This window comes from Melospiza melodia, chromosome 6 (genome assembly GCF_035770615.1).
Source record: "Melospiza melodia melodia isolate bMelMel2 chromosome 6, bMelMel2.pri, whole genome shotgun sequence".
Lineage (NCBI taxonomy): Eukaryota > Metazoa > Chordata > Aves > Passeriformes > Passerellidae > Melospiza > Melospiza melodia.
The window spans coordinates 46,810,056-46,829,947 of NC_086199.1; the positions used below are offsets into that span (position 1 = coordinate 46,810,056).

Sequence of the window (19,892 nt, forward strand, 5' to 3'; positions counted from 1 at the left end):
CTGAGAGCTCCCTGTTAATTATTTATATGGCACTACAGATTAGCAGGCTGCTTCACAGGAATAAAAGCACCAGGAAATGCAGTCCCAGCCCTAGGGAAGGCAGGGCCAAAGCCCTGGCTGTGCCCAGTGCTCTGCAGCCAGCACTGGGAGAGGCACCATTTGCAGGAAGGACTGGATGAGACGTGCCTCCAGGTCTGTGAGGTTTGGCAGTTTCCCTCTGATCCAGGCCCTGCTATTCCAGCCAGGATTGGCGTAGGGTATAGAGCAAGTGATTTCAAAATCCCATTAAAGATTTTACTGACACCAACCCCTAAACTGCTTTCAAACTCTAGCCACTAAGTCAATAATGTGGATTCTTGCTAATTCCTACACTGGTATTATCTGCTATAAGCATGGGAAGTTGGCTAAAATCCTCACCACACAGAAATCATCATCTCAGCTTCCCTGGGCTTAAAAATTCCTCAGCAAGTTGAGTTTTAACAAGTGCAGACACAGCTGAGTTGATTGTCCCCCTTATGACAGAAATTTATGCTCCAATCTGAAAGCTGAAAATAAGGAACTTAAAATCCCAGTCTTGCAGTGACCCCATCAGTAATGTCAGGCTAGACATCACTTTTTTACTGATGGCTTTCCTGTCAGAAAATAGCAGTGGCTAGTTATTTCACACCTTCCTTACAGTCATTACTATGATTTTAAGTGCTTTGTGGTTTTCCTATCAATTCCAATTCCACCAGCTTTGAAAATTGCCAAGACCACAGCAGGCTTAGTCAGATTTTTTATCCTAGCATAGATTTCAGGGAGGGAGCAAGAGCAGGAAGAGGCAATCAAAAAATCACATCCTGACATCAGCTGCCTGCAGTGCAGAGAAACATTGCTGGAAGTACTCTTTGCTTCCTCTTTTTTCCTTCCAAAAAATTTCAGCTGGAAATTTAGAGTAAAAACTATTACTTTGTAGCCCTCCAACTTTGCACAGACCAGCAGCAAAGTGCTGCACAGAACGGCTTGGGAATGAACCTCAGGGCTACGTAGCTGCACAAGCACTGAGGACAGATGTTAGGGACAAAAATGAATAAATGCATTAAAAATTGTTATTAATACCATGTTCTTGGTATTAATAACAACTATGTACCATAGAAGCCTGAGAAAACTGTCTGGAAGTGAAAAACAATTTTGGTTGGAAGGATTTTCTGGAGGTGAGCTAATCTAAGCCTCAGCTCAAAGCAGAGGTAATGTTAAAGTTACGTATGTGCAAATATTTGCACGTATTTTCTGCCCACAGTATAGATAAATAAAAAGTATTGTGTATATGGTGAGCATATCCATATTTTATACACACAGACCAGAGCAGAAACCTGCAGCAGTGCAATCACTGTCCAGCACTAGGATCTGTCCCCAAATGAATCATGACTTTGAGTAATGGCAAGTGAGCCCATTTTTGACAAGACTCAGTCATACCCTCAGAAGGTGATGGGACAGTGCAACCTTGGCCGGCACCCCTGGGAAGCCAGGCACTGGCACATCCTCCTGTGCCAGAAGCACTTCCTCAAACCAGTCTGTGCAAGTCAACTCAGGATGACAGCAAATTACAGATCCACAGCAAAGCAGGGATATCCAACTTCCCCTCCTTGCCTAGATCTCCTTCCAGACTGAGTGAAGAACTTCCTCACCTGCCCCACCCACTGAGCATCCTCACCAGCAGGCTCTGCAGTAAATTGGGATGGGGTTTCTTTGGGCAGCTCTCCCTTGTGGAATGCCCCAGAGCACCCCAACCACACAGACCCTGCCATGGACTTCCAAGACCTGGAGATTTTGCTGCTTGCCAAAATTCACATTCACAGCATTGCCTCTGGAAGGGCACATGTATGAGCAGGAGCCCTAATGAAATGCCTGGCTGGCTGCTCCACACTGGGGAAATGTTCAGTCCTGCAAACCTTGTGTCCCTCCTGTGCTTTTCCTGATGCTCTCAGTTTCTGGCAATGTCCCTGAGACACCTCTGAGTGTCAGGAGTTGGGTTCTGCTTTGCAGAAATAATGTTTAGAGGTGTCATAAAGATGTTCTGACAACTGCAGTTTTCAATCTAAACAATGTCTACATCTCAGAGACTTTCAGGATTTTTCCTCCAAAACTAGTCTCAGTTTTCACCAGCTGATCTCACAGGCACTGATCCTTTCTTTCTCAAGGGCCTTTCTTGTCTCTAATGCTGTTACCTCCTGTGGGAACAGAATGAAGGGCACAACAAACAACACTGGCTAATAGAATACTAGAAAAAGGACGAGGATCTGTGCATCAATTCCCATAATGAATCCATTTTTGGTTTAACTGAAGTTTCAGGGATCACCAGTCCCTGTCTGTGCACTTGCACACACACCAACCCACAGCCGCACATGCATCTGTCTCCCTACAGACAGCCCCAACATGGAGCCCCAATATTTGCCTCACTTTCCCTAATAAAAACATGGGATTCCATCATGCTGGCTCAATCCATGTGGCATCTGCCCCCCTCCCCCCAAACACCACTGCCCATGCAAGGAAGGGCTCGTGCTTTACCAGCTCTATTGATCCACTCAGACCTTTGGGTGGGAGGAAAGCATCTTTAATTACTTCGGCTGATTTTCAAGTTCTGTTTTGCCTTAACAATATCTTCAGAAATCCAGTACTGCATTTTAGCATTGTTATCGCCTAACTCAGATTTGGAGTTTTGCTCCCCAGAGAGGCACCTTCTACCTCAGCCTGGCCAGCCCATGCTTGGCATCAAAATCACACCAAGTCATTCATTTGCCTTCTCTAAGGATTTGATAACCTCTACACTTCCCTCAGCCACAGGTGTTTTGGCCTTTAATTAAAAGGAAAATTTGTTGTCTTCCACTCAGAAGGCAGCAAATAATGAAATCATTAAAATGAGGTTACTGTTCAGGCCTTAGAGCGATAAGAGCCAAAGCCTCATTAGCAGCTAACAATCCAGAACATAGCACATAAATAAATCTAATATGGCAGAGCAAAATGCCTTGGTGCATTAAATTTGAGCAGAATCAAATGTTCACAGTCAATGATGTCTGGGGCATGAAGTCTTAATGTACTTAATGAAGGAAAGCAAATTACTTCTTATTAGGCATGAAATGTTCCTGCAGAAATCGCCCTAAAATGTTTATTATGTAAATGAGGGATAGAGTTAGAATTAACAAGGACATAGCAGGGAAATATCAACCTCTTCCTAATAGATGCACCAATTATGAAGAATAAAGACACAGCAACTTCAAATTTAGAAAAGGTAATTATATGGATTAATGTAAAAAGCTACTGAATGCAATATAATGAAGAAACTATCTTGTGAGTGTCAGAGAGAAGCTTCGCTGACAAAGCAAAGAATCAATTAATAAAGTTAAATCCATGAGTTTTGAGAGATTCCAGGCAATTAAGGGCTTACCTTAAAAAAAGCCCTGTCTTTGCTTAGCCAGGCATAGAGATGTGCCTGTTTGTCCCTGCACAGTGTGCTCCATGGCTCTTTCCTTGGAAAGCGATAATCACTAAGCATGATCTGTTCAGCTGTCCAAAAATAACCACCTGTGGTTCAACAGGAAATGCTGGTTTTACTTCCACAGGCATGCAGTGGGGACAGGGGTGGGATGGAGATCACTGAGCCCCCAGGGAAGGGGGGATGCCTGTGAAGCCAGGGACAGCAGGCAGAGTGGGAATAGCTGTGTGGCACCTGGCCTTGGAAAGGGAGCAGCTTTCCAGCTGTTAAAATTCAATAGACCTTCTCCACCTTGCAGAGCCTTCAGAATCAAATCAAATAAATACCTTCTGCCTCCCATGGAGCCTGTGCAAATCCTAGGAAGGTTTCTGGCCCTGGGTGCCAGGGATATGCAGCTTCTCCACTCTTTCATTAAAAATAGGGAAAGCAGACCCTAATCACCTAAAAAGTTGTTCCATATTAAGGGTGTGGAAGACATGAGTGGCCTTCCTCCAAACAGACAAGCAGTGTCAAAATGAGTTTGGACTGCCTTAGCTGACAATATCTTCTTAGCATTAAATAGAGGGGAGGTCATGACAACAAAATTGAGCTGCCTATTATATGAATTAATATGCATATATGGAAATTGAAATGGCAAGAAAAAAGCCTTTAGGACCAAGCTAAAGCCAGTTTGAGTGACAGATTTGCCCTTTAGACAGAGGAAAATGCTTGACACACTGCAGGTTCCAGGATTCACATCTTAATCCTCGCTCTGTGTTTTTAATGAGGCCAGGCTGGGCTGGGAGGCTCCTGCCTATCCTGCAGCTCTGTCATCTTGCTGAGATGTGAGGGGAGCAGGAGAGGAGCCCCAGTGATGAAATGATGTTTGTTCCCTGCCCCTTCTCCTACTGCACCTTAAGTGATGGTAATTTCTCAAGATGTTCTTCCCTCAAAGGAAAATTCAATTGATTTTGCTCAGCCCATCAGTCTTTCTCAACATATCTAAAATGCTCTAGATAGCTTGGAAAATTATCTTCTAAAATATAACGACTCTGATTCTACGCTTCTGACTTTAATGGTGTCAATTTAGTGGGGATTTTTACCAGTTGGGGATTTTCCTCAATGTCTCAGCTAACAGTGGTGTTCATCTCTGAGGTTTTGCATTTTAGTGAACGTTTACTTGTTATATATTATGTAAATATAGTCCCACATGTGAGATTGTCACAGGATTGAAATAATCAACTTAAAAATGTCTGGCAAGATAGGCTGGAAACCATACAATCACCTTAATATTTACTATTAAATCACAAGATTTACTGACATAAGATTGCTTTATTTCCTTCGGCAAGGAGAGGAATTTGCTTGGTGACTGTTGCAGCTGATAAACACTATCTCAATTTTACATCTTCCTTGCAACCCTAAGTATGTTTCTATTTTAAAAACTCAAGGCAGATGCACCCTGCCTGGAAGTCTGTTGTATTACACTCACACACCTCAGCTGCTTAAACCCTGCTTTTGTGGTTTATCCTGCACTGGAGATACTTCTGGTTTCTGGTCCTTGTTTAAATTAGATTAAAAAACTATTTTCCTATGAAGTTAAAGGAAATTATGACCATACAGAATGTAATTTTTCAAATGAAGGACATTAGCTGGGCTGGGGTAGGGTGTAAACCACTGCAATCATTTTATCTTTGAACTCTGCAAGAACATGAAGGTCCAATCTATAGGAGTGTTATTAATAGATAATAGGAAAAGTTCTCAAGGGCCACATAATGGAGGCACAGAAAATGGATGAAAACAGAGTTTATAACCTATTCAGCATTGGCAAGGCCAACAGGGAGAGAAATGCACTCCCCATCTCACATGCAGCACCCCCAAATTCTAGGGGCTGGGGACCCAAAGCAGATCTGTGAGCAAGGAGCAGCTCCAGGAGCAGTGCAGAGCTAACAACCAGTAGTAACCATCAAGTAAAGCTCACACAGGTTTAATCATCTTCTCCCTTTCCCTAGGAGCTGGAAATACGTCCAGAACAAAAACTGGACCAGTGGCCAAGACTATTTCTTCCATAAGCAGCACCTTTTGCTTCCTTTCATTTCCAGTGGACTTACCTTAGCTTGGAGGAGAGAATATAAATAAACATTAATTAAATTAAAAATGCATTTATGACATGGACACAGCTTCTACCACAGGCCAGACCTGAAGCTTTGCTCATTCACACTTAAGCCTGAATTTGCTATTCAGACACAGCCCAAAATGGTCCTGCAGGTAAGCAAATCCCAACACCTTCATGCCTAGATGATGAGCAGTATTCCTAATTTTATTTTGTGGTGTAAGCACATTTTATCAAGCTTCATTAATGAAGTGAGCCAGTATATTGCTGCCTCTGAATGGCAGGGTTTGAGTCCTGCTATGGATCAGTGCCCCAGGGGAAAATGTCCTGGGCCAAGGCACAGAACCATCACCTCCTTGGACATTCAGGCACTCCCACTACCTTTTCTAGCCCATCAAACTCTCATGGAACAAATTAAGCTCTCTGTAATAGTCCTATAAAAAAAAGATGAGCCCAAAATAATATTAATTTTTCTAAATCCATGTTAATTTCTCATTTATTTCAGGCTTTACTAGAGACTCAAAATTTACTGCGCACTCAGGTTGCAAATTTTACCTTCAACCTTGGATTTTCAGGAAAATTTTACCACACAGGTAAGAAGGAACTTCATGCAGTTAAATAGGTGACAGAATTTTAAATCTACCTTTAAACATTCCCTTTCTAAATAATCAGAGGCTCTGAGACATCATTTTCCCAATCTTTTATATTTCATCATACCTATCACACCTGAAAAACCTTACTCTGTCTCCTGAGGAAATAGAGAGATCTCTGCAACCACTTTGCCTCCTTTATAACACTAAGATTTACCACCACACATCTTTCAGGAAAACACCAAGGGCATCCTTGTGTACCTGAGCAGTTCATCCATAGTGTGTCTTTACCCCTTTGGACACTGAAATGGTGGAACATCTATTTATTCTTCTTTAAAACAGAAAGGATTATGCTTCATCTTGGTTGGGTTTTGTTATAGTAAAAGTGCAAAGTTTTATTAGGTGTATATCTCAATGTACGAAAAAAATAATGGGGAAAAGTAGGTTTTTTTCAAGAACCACACTCTACTTCACAAGTTAATAAGGCACTAAATTGACCTAAATCTACAATCTCTTCTTCTAGTTCTTTTTGTATTTCAAATACCCACTTGTTTCCTCTCCATCCCTAACTTGGGCTTATCAAAGAAACTCACAGCTGCCTCACAAACTCCATTTTCTCCCTGCTCTGTCCCATTTTGAAGGCCTGGGTTAAGTTTCTTCACTTGCCTATGCCTGAGTGACTGCAAGTGAATCACAAACCCCAAAACCAGCCAGCATTCACTCTCAAAATGCAGGGCACAGAGGGAGCAGCCATCAGGCCTTTCTCTTCAGTATGGAATTCTCCAGTAAACAAGGTTGTTTTCTTTTTCCTGCAGCACTCCCATCATAGGAGAGCAGCTTCCTTAGAACTTGCAGAGTGCTGCAAAGAGGGAAGCAAAGGGATTCAGTGACTCTGGGAGAAAGGTTCAAAGTACTGCTCTCCTTGTGTAGTGGCATTCTTCAAAAACCACGGCAGAAATGGAAAATAAAAGCCAAGAGCTGAAGTGCAGGCACTGAACAGGGATCTCTGGATGTTCCTGCCAAGTAAACAGTGACATCCGTGGAGCTTTCGCTTCCAATGAGTTTTGCAAAACATTAAAGGGCCTCTAAGAAGACAAGATTTCTGTGTTTGCATCAGGAGACTGATTTTGGCAATTATTTCTTAGACTGAAACAAAATGAAAGCATTCAAATTGCAACGAACACAAAGGAAATGTGCTAAAAACCAAATATTGTTGGGTGGCTTGAAGGTGAGGTTACTGGAATGTCACTGTGCCTTTCCAGGCTGGAAAAGCAGGGCAGATGTGTCTGCAAATGGTGGCAGCAGCATTGTGTCCTCTCTCAAATTGAAGGTTTTCTTTGTTACAGCCACAAATCTTTGCTTCTGCCTTAAGCAGATCCCCTTCACTAACACAGGAGGTTTTATTGGGTTTCCTTCAAGATTAAATCTGGTCAAAATTGAATATTGAACCCTAAGAAATATTTGGAAGCCTTTGCCATTACAGCTTCATGCTTTCCACCTAGTTGTATTTTAAAACTTGTTTCACACTTTACCAGAAATGATCAGATTTCAATTAACCAAGGCTAATAAAGGGGTAGTTACAAGGAGGATAGAGGGGAAGCTTTGAAAAGATTTCATTTTTATCCATATGTTGCCTTTATGGAGAGTACTTGGTATTTAACAGTGACATTATTATCGGGACAAAATGGAAAATAACTGATACCTTTTCTTTAATACCAAACATCATCATTTGTCCAGCTTTCAAAAGACCTGGAAAACAGCATTAATATTCCTGGCACTGTTTTTTTATATTAAATCCATCAGCCAGGTTATGGGGATAAAAAGATAGTGTGGCATTAAAATAAAGTAAATAGAGAAAATGGGGAGGAGGTGGTTTTGAAGATCATTATATATTAAAAAGAAAGTCCTACTGTTTATATTTAATATTCCCATAGTTAGTAAACATAATAGGAACACAGTGAGACAAGCCAAGGACACCAGGGTTTTTGGCAGACTCTTCTGTGTTTAAAAAGCAATTATGGGCCTTTTTTGCTTTCTAGTAACTTTTTTGTTCCTTTCTTCCCTCTGCAGGGACTGAGGAGGAGGATAAGGGATCAACCTGCTGCTGAGATCTGTGGATGAATTCTGGTGGTTTCCCCACATGTGGAGTCACATGCAGCCACACCTCTTCCACAACGAGTCCTCCCTGGTGGAGCAGATGATCCTCAACAAAGAGTTTGCAATGGTGAGGAAGAGTTCCCAAGAGATTTACTGGGATGCCTTCACTACCGTGGCCATGCCTTCCCCACTGGTTTCATGCTTGTCTATACAATACCTATAATTTACTCAGGCATGCAAACAGAGGCATGAGTGAGGTTAGAAACTCATCCCAAACCCAGCCTGTTTGTGACTAAAACTGAATTTTGTCTTGGCGTTTCCCACTGACACAGGCTCTCTGCAGAGGCAGCAGCCCTGCCCCAGTATCCTGGCAGGACCATGGGGATCAGAATCAGTGCAAACACAGCAGACAGCAGTTGGCCTAAACAGCTTTAGGCAGCACTTTGTACACAGCTTGGCAAACTCTGCTGCAAAATACTCAGTAAGGCAGGGAGGAAGCTGCAGTGAACTCAAAACCTGGTGTGTGGTTTGGGACAAATCTTAATGCTGACAAGTGAAGCTTCTGGGTTTCACTGTGTCTTTTTAAATGACCTGCTTGGAAAATGCAGGTCATTGAATACAGCTAACCTCTTGCTGATATTGACAGATAATTGTGCTTCCCTTTTCCTCATTTGTGCTCTGAACTTCCATGAGCCACCCTCCCCCTTGCCCAGACCTCACAGTACTTGTACTATTTACAGCCTTTTCAGGATAATTCTGCTGGCTTATTGCACATGGCAAAGAGAACCTGAAATCCATAAATGCTGGCTTTGGAAAGACACTGTGTGGTCTTTGGTGAGGCAAAGCCAAGCAACCAGAAATGCCAAGCAACCAGAGCTGCTCACAGGAGCTGAGGGACACAGTGGGGCTTTCTCAGCTGCTTTGGGAACAGCAGTTCCCCAACCCTTCCCAGCTTCCAAAGGCCAAGCCCCTGCCTCCCAACCTTCACATCAGCCAAGGCACATCAGGAAAAAGGCAGAGGCAAATGCCTGAACAAGCAGTTGGAAGCAATTTATTCCCTTGTTTATGGAAATACTTTCCAACCAACCTTTAAAGAAAATTAATTAAAAATGGCTTAACTGTTTACTTGTTATGCCAGACTTGCCTCCCTTCCCATCTCCTGCTTGGCAGGATGGCTTCCTTTGCTTTCTACACTCCTGCTTCCCTGTCAGCCTTCCTGGCATGGCCTGTTCATGCCTTTGGTGTAGCCTGGCCCAGAGACACAAACAGAGCTGAGACTTGAAATGCAAGAGTAATTTTTAAAATAATCCATATCTCAAAAATACACAACCCCTTCATCTTTAAACCTCTGGGGAAATTCTAGTATTTTCAGGAAGCATGGAGTCACCCAGGTCGAGCCACCTTTGGGAGTAAAATCTATAGCATGGCCTGAAAACAGAGCTGGTAATGGAATCTGTTTGTAACTTCCACTCCAGAGAGATAAAGCCTGTGTCCTGAAGGGTAGAGATTCCTTAGGGTGCCTATAAATAAGGAGCTGATGTCAGTGAAAAGCTGCTGTTATTACACTTTTATTTCCTGCTAACATTTCAACAGGGGTTGTATCAACCCCTTGACCTTGAATCTATATGAGCTGTACCATTTACTTATGAGAACATTTCTTTTCAAAAGGCTTCCTCTGAAATTCTCTCTTGTGGGAGAAATTCATCTTCCCTCTATGACAGCCTCCCTGATAGCTATCAGAGAGGTCCCAGCCATGACTTCAGAGTGGTTTCATTCCTCCCTGGCTGTCTCATCCTCAGCATCATGTCTTACTTAAGAAACAAATTCCCTGTTCTGCAGCTGCACTTCTCTAAGACCTCCAAGTTAAAGCAAACCTCTTCCCATTAGTCTCTGATGTCCAAGGTGGATCCAAATTTAAATTAGACGTCTGGAACAATACATGGAAAATTTGCTTGATGTTACATGTGTTTTGTCTGTTGTCCACTATATTATACTCAGGAGAACGCAGCTTGATGCTGGTGCCATTTTCTCCTGCATTTCTCATTTATTGACCATATCTCCCTACCTCCTGTTTTGGCTGCACATACAGGTGACACTTTGTGTCAGCTTCTGCAAGAAAAGCTGCAGTAATTATTTGGAAGTGTGATCACATTAATTCTTCACCTAAGGTGCTATTTCTTTGTTCACATTTTTTAAACATGGCTAAGAAGGTAACAACGTTTTCTGGAAGGGAGAGCACACCATTATATCCAAGAACAATACTCAAGGTTGCTGAAGATGCCAAATAACACCCAAAAGTTCTGTTTATTATGACCTTTTGTCTCCTCTGGCTGGTTGATAAAAGCCTTGGCTCTGTTTCACATGGCTTTATCCACACCTCCTAACAAAGCTCTGTAAAATGGAGGTTACAATTGCAGCCTGCCTCAAATAGCCCTGTCAGCACACAGATAGAAATCAGGTACCTAAACAGCTTTTTACACACAGAACTAATTGCTAATTAGGTATCTAATTGCCTTGATCTCAGTGCAGATATGGACACCTCTGTGCATCTGCCTTCAAAGATTCCCTTCCACGCACATTGCATGTGAACCAGGAGGCTGCCTTCACCCAGAGCCCTCCAAATTGTTCCATGCATCCCTGAGATATTTATCATTTCCACTGCCTCCGTGGTGAGAGGAAGAAACTTGCTCACATCCTGCAATAAATGTCATTGTCCCATTGCTCTGGATCTGGTAGGCAGCAGGGGAAATTTGCCTGGCAAAATCCTTATCCAATTGTACCTGAGTGATGGCCCCACAGCTGCACCATGCATAGCCCCATTCCCAAAGTCCTCACAGCCAAATCTCTCATCAAGCATGAGATCCTCAGCCCCAGAGGAGCAAGAGGCAGAGGTTTTAACTGTGCTAAAGTTACAGGCTACCCAAAGCTTTGCTATCCCAATGTCATCCTATTTATGCAAATATGGAGGGTGTGTTCCAGAGCCTACCTAAGGAAGTGGGAAATTAAAATTATTTTGATTATCAGTTGGGTTTGAGTTGATCGTGTTTTGTGGTTTGGGTTTTTTCTCTATCAGAGAATCCCAAAATCCATTAAAAACATTAATGAACAAAATCTCAGGTTAAATTTTACAAACTGATAATTCCTCAAGTACTATTCTCCTTGTTTATAGGCTTTGCAATGGATACACAGAGAGGCAAAAAAATTACTCAAGGGGAAATCTCTGATAGCATATATTCCAAAAATAAAACAAACCAATAAACCAATAAAACAAACTTTCCCTGACATCAATAACAAGATATTCCTCCTCCCCCTTTGTACATCCTTATCTGACAAAAACAAGTAGAATGTATCTAATCCAAAGCCTGTAGCTCTTTATTCCATCCCTGGTTTGTTTGCTCAGTGATTATCTTCTGTGCTCATTTGTGAGTACAAAGCCCAAAGCACAGCAGAGACAGGGCAAAAACTGTCACTGGCTCCACGAGGCAGCTGGGAGCTGACAGGAAGGAGAAACAAAGATGTAGAACTAAATAAATCAATTGAGGACCTCTCTAGCAGCACTCCTTGGCTCCCACCTCCTGCTTACAGCCAACTGCAGATGCACATTAGCACTTCCTCTGCCTGCACTTCTTGAGCTGCTCAAACCACAAGTACAGCGGGAGCTTTTAATACACCAATTAAATCCCAGCAATGGGAGGGCTCAGTGAACACAGAGTCAAGGCTAAAGTATCTACATGTGATGAAAAGAGCCTCATTTGGCCCATTATTAATATCTGTACTTCATGTGGGGAAGGAGAGCTGCCCACTGCCTCTAAAAATGGGCTGTGAATAGAGGATAAAATCATCCTGTGCAGCAGGATCAGATTTATTCTGCCTCACCTTATTTTGTTCTGAAATACTCATTTGCTGCATCACCTGCTATCAGACAAAGCCAAAAGTTTGTGCAAACTTAGCGGAGGTTGAACTTAGCTTTTGCATCTAATAAAAGCCTTCACACCTGCACCTTGACTGACTGTGTACAAAGACCTACAGCAGACATAAAATTTATTAAATTAAAAGTTAGCATTCTTATTTTCTCTAACAATGGCAAATCATACCTACATTCCAAACTAAACCAACAAGCACAAATTTTGAAATCAAAAAACCCAATGTACATTTTCAAGGCAAAAATCAGGCAATTGCTCCTTAGAATACACAAGAAAAATACTCAGTATTTCTCATATCTTGACACACCAGTATACTCCTCCTTTAACACATGAGTTTTCACTCCCAAAATAAGTTTAATAACAAAAAATCAGAAAATCATTAAAAGGGGGACACACAGTATTTAATCTTCCCAGGTAAACTGCAAATAGAACTGCCCAAAGAAAACATAATTATTTGATAGTTGTTTTTTCTTAACTCCATATTGGCTATTGGATGTATTTGTGTGATGAGCTATGCAGTGAGCAGGTTTTATTCAGAGACTAACTTGTGTTTTATGTTGAGAACTCCTGAAAAACTGCCAGATTTGATTTGTGAATGGCAGATCACCATTTCAGCATTCTGTCGCCATGGCAATTCCAGCATCAAACAGCCAGGAGATAAACAGGATCTTACACATATTCATCCAAATCCCTACTTTGGGATAAGTCATCCGGAGCAGTGTTCATTGTCAACCCTAGGACACATTTGCCTTACATCTCTGTTTCTGTGTACTCCCTACCCCACATTTTGTGAAGGTTTGTCCATGAAAGCTGAGACAGGATATTCAGGTTAACAGTTTCACAGTCTGAGCATCACAGACCTCCCAGGCATGGCAATAAATGGCCAGATTCAAAGAAATCTTTTGATACAGCTTTTTCCTTTTTACATGTCCATGGCAAAAAAAAAAAAATTAAATAGAGAACAGGGTGATTTACCATCTGTCATTATAGAGCTATCCCTCATTCCACCCTTAAACTGACTCATGCCTCTCAAGTAGGTAACAGCATTAAGAAACTGAAATTACTTTATGTCCTCAGTAAATGACAAAATAGAGAGTTTGGGTTTCTCTTTTACAGGATTGGTCTGTAACCAGAGGTCTTTATTATAAGGAGTGGATCATTTAAAGTGGTTGCATTACGTAATGTAGGAATTAGTGTTTCCTACAGATTTAACCTCATTTTTGCCAATGAATCAAAACCCTTTCTTTGTTAAGTACTTGATGCCCAGCAGAACCTGCTGTTCCTGGAATTAAAGTAATCAATGGATAATGTGGGCAAAAGGAAGGACAAAAAACCCCCCATAAAATAATCATCTCATATTTTAGCCATTTCTCTCTGCAGATCAGTTTTAAAGGAGTAGAAAAGGGCTGACCTGTCTGGTAGTACTGGGAGCAAGATGAATTTGTGTCTTTGGAGGAAATTTGCAAGATAACCTATAGATTATATGATGAACGCATATATTTCCATAGAGGAATTGAGCTAAATATAAATATTGATAAAATGTAAAAGTAGTCCAAGCTATTTTTTGCTATACTCTAACACCATGTAAAAAATCAGGAGATTCAGAAGATATGAGGAATATTTACTTATAAAACTAGGAAGGAATCTTTCTCCTATGCCAGAACTAGGAATTGAAAACCCATATATGTCACTGCAACATTTTTTTCCGTCTGTTTACTAGCTTAGTAAATAAGCAGCAGTGGTTCACTAGATTACCTTTAAAAAGAACAAGGCAAAATATGGGCAATATGTAATGGAACAGGAGGCAAATCTATTCCATGCAACAGCAATGGAACATAATCCAGAAGGATTACTTCTTCCTCATTGCAGTCACCCAACTGTAATTCCAGTTCCTTCCAGCTCATGCTACAGTAGGTACAACTCTGTCTAGGGACAGCAGCTTCTCCAGTGCCACAGCGTGCAGGAACACAGCTTTGAATGATGGCGTGGGAGGGTGTTCTGTGTGTCCCTAATGTGTCCATCCCTGTGGTGCCCTACCCTGCAGGAGCACGGCATCCCCACAGGCGTGGGCTACGCGGTGGCCCCGCACCACTCGGGGGTGTACCTGGTGCACGTGCAGCTCTACGAGGCCTGGAAGAAGGTGTGGCACATCCATGTGACCAGCACAGAGGAGTACCCACACCTGAAACCTGCACGGTATAGATGGGGCTTCATCCACAATGGCATCATGGTACACCGCATTTCCATGTTCATAGCAATACTACTGCAGGGACTCCAGAGGGGGCTGCTCTTACTGGAGGCCTCGCCTCTGCCAGCATCCTTAACATTCCTTAAAATTCCCCAGGATCCAGCAGCTGTAAGGATGCCCAAAGAGTGCATTTGTTAGGCAGTTTAAAAGAGGGGGACAAAAGTCACACAGTCTCAGGCAACTGTAGAAGTGTTCCTCAGAAACTAAATGTGCTTGTGGCCCCATCACTACCAGCCAAGTTGTGGCTGCACTCTGTGAAATCATTAAATGGCCTAAGACCTCTGTTCCCAGCTCTGCTTCATCTTTATGCATGAAAGGATTAGAAACCCATCACCTGGGAAGGTGAACAGGTGTAAGTAATCTCCTCCAGCACTTCTGCAAAGCTGAAGTTTCAGCTCTGCTCCTGAAATTCCCAGAGGCAGGACTGGGACACCTGCCTGACTCTTACCCCCCTCGCCCAGGGGAGAGAAGTCTCCTCCCATGCACTTAAAAGTGCACAGAGGACAGGAAAACTTAGCAAGCCCTTTGGCCTGTCCTACCAAGCTGGGTGTTCTAAAGTGAACTGACAAATATTCTAAGGGATGGTTTCAAGTCCCAAAAGCTGCTCTGAATATTGCCTGTGCATACCAAGTGCAATTTGTGATCCCCTAAACAAGGCAGAGGGAGTGGCTCAAAAGCAAATTCCTGCAGAGTCCAATTACTGCTGGAACAGACTCAAGATCAGCAGTATTTTCACACATGTACCCAAATGCTCTACAAATGCAGGTTTTGGTTGTTGTTTTAACTGAGTAAAACTATATAAAATATTGAATTAAAGGAAACCAAAGTCCTTCCCCAGGTTGATTATGGCACTGCAATACCTGAATAAGCTGCTGTTCCTCTGTTCCCAGGTGCTCCCTCGACAGACCTGTGGCCTTTTCACTCACACTGTTTTTTACAAGGAATATCCTAGTGGTCCTCAGGAGCTGGACAAAAGTATCTGAGGAGGGGAACTGTTCCTCACCGTTCTCCTGAACCCCATAGGTACCTTCTTGTGCTGTTTTTGGATGTGCTGACTGGCAGGGAGGAGGGAGGGGGAAAGGGAAGGAGATCAGGTTGGGAAATCAAAACCAGGACCACTTGCTCAGACTTAACAAGCAGTTTAAGAACAAAGGAAAAAAGTGTCTTCTGCCAATTTCCAGCTACAACGGTACCTGCAACAATTTCCTGGGAAATGCATTAATTCCAGCTCCTTATTGTTTCCCAGCCTGAAGCCAGGTCCCCCTGAGAGACGTGTGAAGCTGAAACTAACCTGTGAGGGTAGAAAAAACTGATCTTGTTCATTTTTTTTCTTTTTTTTCATGAGCTTAGCTCCTCAGGCACTCCTCATATAGCTCAATGGAAACCCCAGGGCTCAGGCCTGATACTATTCCTCCATCACCAGCTCCTAAAAACAGGTTTTGAGCTGCTAAAAAATGCCCGGTACCATTTAAGACAGGAGCCTAGAGGTGCAAGGAGCAAGCAAAAGACCCAACCCCCCTATGTATTGATTATTTTTTCTTGACATTGTCCTCCCTCCTTCCCATTGCACCCAAACAAGCTGCACCAGGCACAAGATGAATGTCCCTGTCTTTCCAGGTGGCCTCATTTTCAGTGAGTTTAAACTCCAGTATTCATTGACTCCTCTGCAGAGCTAAAGCAACTTCAGATAGAGCTGACTCAAACCCAGGTCACTTTTATTTAGACACCTAAAAATAGATTTTTGGTGCTATACAGTTAGATGCTGGTGAGTGAACATTTGGCTGGGTAAGTAAGTTGGTGTCCAAGTGGGATTCAGTGGTCTTAGAGAAATGGAACTTTTCTATCAGAAATTTTTCTATACCATACACATGACAGCTCACTTGAGAATAAAACAGATCCTTCTTCTTTATCCTGCCTCCCCACTACCTGCAGTTCTCTCAGGCTGGCTTTTCTTCCCATGCTTTCCTGAACTGTAGCTTGGAATTCACACTGAGCTTTATCATCCTTGGATGAATACCTGTGCATTTCTCACTTAGGTGAAGATTTCCTCAGATTTGGGCAGTGCAGCAGCCTGCAGCAGAGCATGTACAACTCCTAACCCCACAAGCAATGCTTAGAACAGCCCAAATTCCTCAGCCAATCTGTGTCCCAATAACTTGAGAGTGCCCTAGATATTGGTGGTAGTATTTGAAAAAACTGCCATGATCAACTTTTGATTAAACAGTTTTTCAAAAGATATATACAAACTCCATCCCTTCCTCAGATCATGGTTAGCAATTTCAGCAAATATATTACAAATACCTATTAAGCTCAAATACCAAAAATGTTTGTGCTTCCATGAAGAAATATCACACAGATGATTAAATTAGAAAGTGCCCAAGGGACACTGCATTGAAATAAAGTTTGCAGAGAGATTGTCAAGGGGATCTTCTGATGGAAATTTTTTTTTTTAAATGGCTTCTACTAAATACTCTGTGACTCAGAGAGATATTTTCACTGTCTAATTTATGAATCCTAAAGATGAGTCATGTCTGGCAGAGATGATTTAGTAGTAGGCAGAGGAGGGATAAATTCCACCAAGACAGACAGAAATCAAACCAACTTCCTTGGAGTTTTAATGAGGGTTACAAGAATCCCAGGCAGACCTTTCCAGGATCCAGCTAAGGCAGCAGGCTGCTCAAGTCTGCAGTTTGGGGTACTTACTCTTTGCATAAACACTTCAAAGAAAAGCTCATTGAAGTTAGTGGGGAAGGCTCAGCAAACAGACTGGCCTTGAAATAAACCCAAATAGCCAAACTCTTTCAAAGGTATCAATCCAGCTCCCCTCTGAAGGGTTTCCTTCATGTGGAGGCTAAGAGCAATAACAAGGAGCTTCAGATGTATGTACAAATAATAAATACAAATACAGTTTGGGGCAGAAAATTAATATTATCTTCTTAGACTTTTGCTTTACTATTTGATACAAGTAAGAAAAATTTCAGTTTAAAGTTTCCTATCTCCCTTGCCAGACAAAAGCTGACTGTTCAATCAGAGTTAAGTTATAATCATCTTTGATGTTATTTACTATGTGGTTTGACAAACATCAAAACCCAGTTAGTCACTAAATCTTAATTAGGATAGACCTCCCAAAAGCTGTAGCATCAGCACTTGCACAGCAGCAGCGAAAAGAGAGCAGCAAAACCACCACACTCACTAGAAATAAGGGAAGAGAGAAAAATTACATCTAAAGCTACAACCAACCAAAATGTAAAAAAGCTTTACAAAACTGGTTTTGTGCCCAATCTAATTTTGATGGCAAAATAAAACTTGTCCCAACACTATGATTCTTGTAACAGCATAAGTATTTCTATTAAGTATAGGTAGATCTTAAACCAAGAAAACACATTAATACTCCAAAAAGTACATTGCTGCTCATGATGTATCTTCAAAGACAGGAGTGCAATATCAAAGAGCATCTTAAAATAAAATCACCATGTCCTTAATGGGAAAGTAACACTACCCAGCTATGTAAATATGCTAGAAAATTCTCTGATTCTGATCAGCATTATGAAAAAAAATATTTATGTTTTCTGCAGGTGTGCAGCATCCCACAGCTCCAGCAGCAGAGGCAAAGTCAGCTTGAAACTTGTAAAAATTTATTTTCTGTTTAAAACCACGTTGAACAGCATCATGTGATTTTTTTTTCTCTTCCTAAACCTTCTCAATTCTTTACAACTTTTTGCAGTGCTTTGAGATATCTTTTTAACATTTGCTTCATTGGGTTATATAAGATGAAAAAAGAAAGCTTATGGCATTTCAAAGGAGTTCAACATTTCAGTTATTTTCAGCCTTTTAAAAATTCTACCGCTCATTATTTGCTTAGCTTAATTGTGCTTTAGAATAACTTTTTCTTCTCACAGAATATGTTCGTACAATCTCCCTCCCTCACTGTTTATTTCACCGGTGCTGTGCCACATTGGTTTTCTTTTAAACCTCTTCCCATCAACTCTCCAGGCACTTCTGGTTTTGCCACACTCCATAGAGAAACGAGCAGTAGAACCAGCCTGCTTTAAGGTGCCTGCTTTTTTTTTTTTTTTTGGAAAGGGAATTTGGTGTGGAAGCTGTGCTATTTTCCCAGGCTCCCATCATCTGCTATCATGACCAAACACAGAACAGGAGGTGGAGAGAGCAAATGGGATGAACAGAGCAAATACCTCTCTGCTTCCAAATGTAACCTGTGAAAACTCAGAATTAAAGGCAACCCATTTGTAACAAGGTCCCCAAAACCTTAGAGCTTTCAGCAGCAGGAAAAAAAAAAAAAAAAAAAAAAAAAAAAAAAAAAAAAAAAAAAAAAAAAAAAAAAAAAAAAAGCAGGTTTCTCATAGGCAAAGTTAGAGAGCTCCATTGGTGCTGAAGTTTTCAGGGAGATTTTCCACATCCAAATGTCAGACTCAAAACCGAGTGAGTTCTCTGACCCTGCCCTTCATTCAGTCTCCCGGGAAGAGCCTGACATGTTTAATGCTTTTACAAACTGTTCTATTTATCATGTCTTGAGTATCCACAAGGTCTCCCACTATCTGTTTGATGGCTCCTTTCCTTTCCTCCCCTGCTCCACAGGCCATAAACAACAGCCATAAACATTTAACAGCCAAGATAAACTAATAAATACAGCCCTAAATATTATTGCCTCCATGAACAACAGCGAGAGAGACATTTCTCCTAAAAAAAACCTCCTTAAACCGGAGAGCTTTTTATTAAGCCAGCAAGTGACAGCACAAAAGGCACCTCAGTCGAGTACTACAGCAAAAATGAGTGTATGGGGCTTTGAGGAGAAGCAACAACACCCACGGGCTTGGTTGAGCAGTCAGTGAATTGGATTTATTTGCCAATGGGATACACGTTTTCCCATTACCCATTCATCTTGAAAAGCTTTTGGGTAACCCAGGATCCTGGCACGCCTTTCCTGCAGCACCCTTTTTTCTCTCCCTGTTACAAAGGAATTCATCAGGACTGACTCTTCCTTTCCCCTTCCTCTCACAGGGTGTTTTTACTCCATCTCCCACTGACTCCTTTCCAAAGTTCCACCATCAAAATGGGCTCAAGTAATTTTTCTCCCTATTTTTATATGCATAACCCTCCCTATTCTAGGTTTACACCTGCCTCACCACATAGGATGTAGAGTCAGGCACACCCTGCACAGCATTTGGCCCATAAAGCCACCAAAGTATCACATATTTGCAACTGACAGATCAGGTTAAAAATGGAAAAGCAGCAGAAAAAGGGTTCTCTTCAGGCTTCTCTTCCCACTTCAATCAAACACCCCTGAGAAGCTTTAAGCAGAGGTGAAACATGGCAGATGAATTTCAGGAAGATTAGCTTTTCTTCACAGGAATTTGGTTGTCAAGAGCAAAATCAGACCTGTGATTGAAAGGTAACTTTGAACTCCCCTCAGCAGAAGCTACAGGCAGCCCATAATAATGTACATTATTATTCC

General features: G+C 41.8%; 1 protein-coding gene across 1 annotated transcript in view; it reads left to right on the top strand.

The window, feature by feature from the left end:
• The window catches only part of LOC134420382 (bifunctional heparan sulfate N-deacetylase/N-sulfotransferase 4-like), a 65,176-nt gene that overhangs the window by 27,734 nt on the left and 17,550 nt on the right, over nt 1–19,892 (top strand). The window contains 5 exon segments of the mRNA XM_063160522.1: nt 6,067–6,154; nt 8,222–8,242; nt 8,245–8,375; nt 14,216–14,401; nt 15,310–15,452. Coding sequence (XP_063016592.1) covers nt 6,067–6,154; nt 8,222–8,242; nt 8,245–8,375; nt 14,216–14,401; nt 15,310–15,452 — 569 coding nt within the window.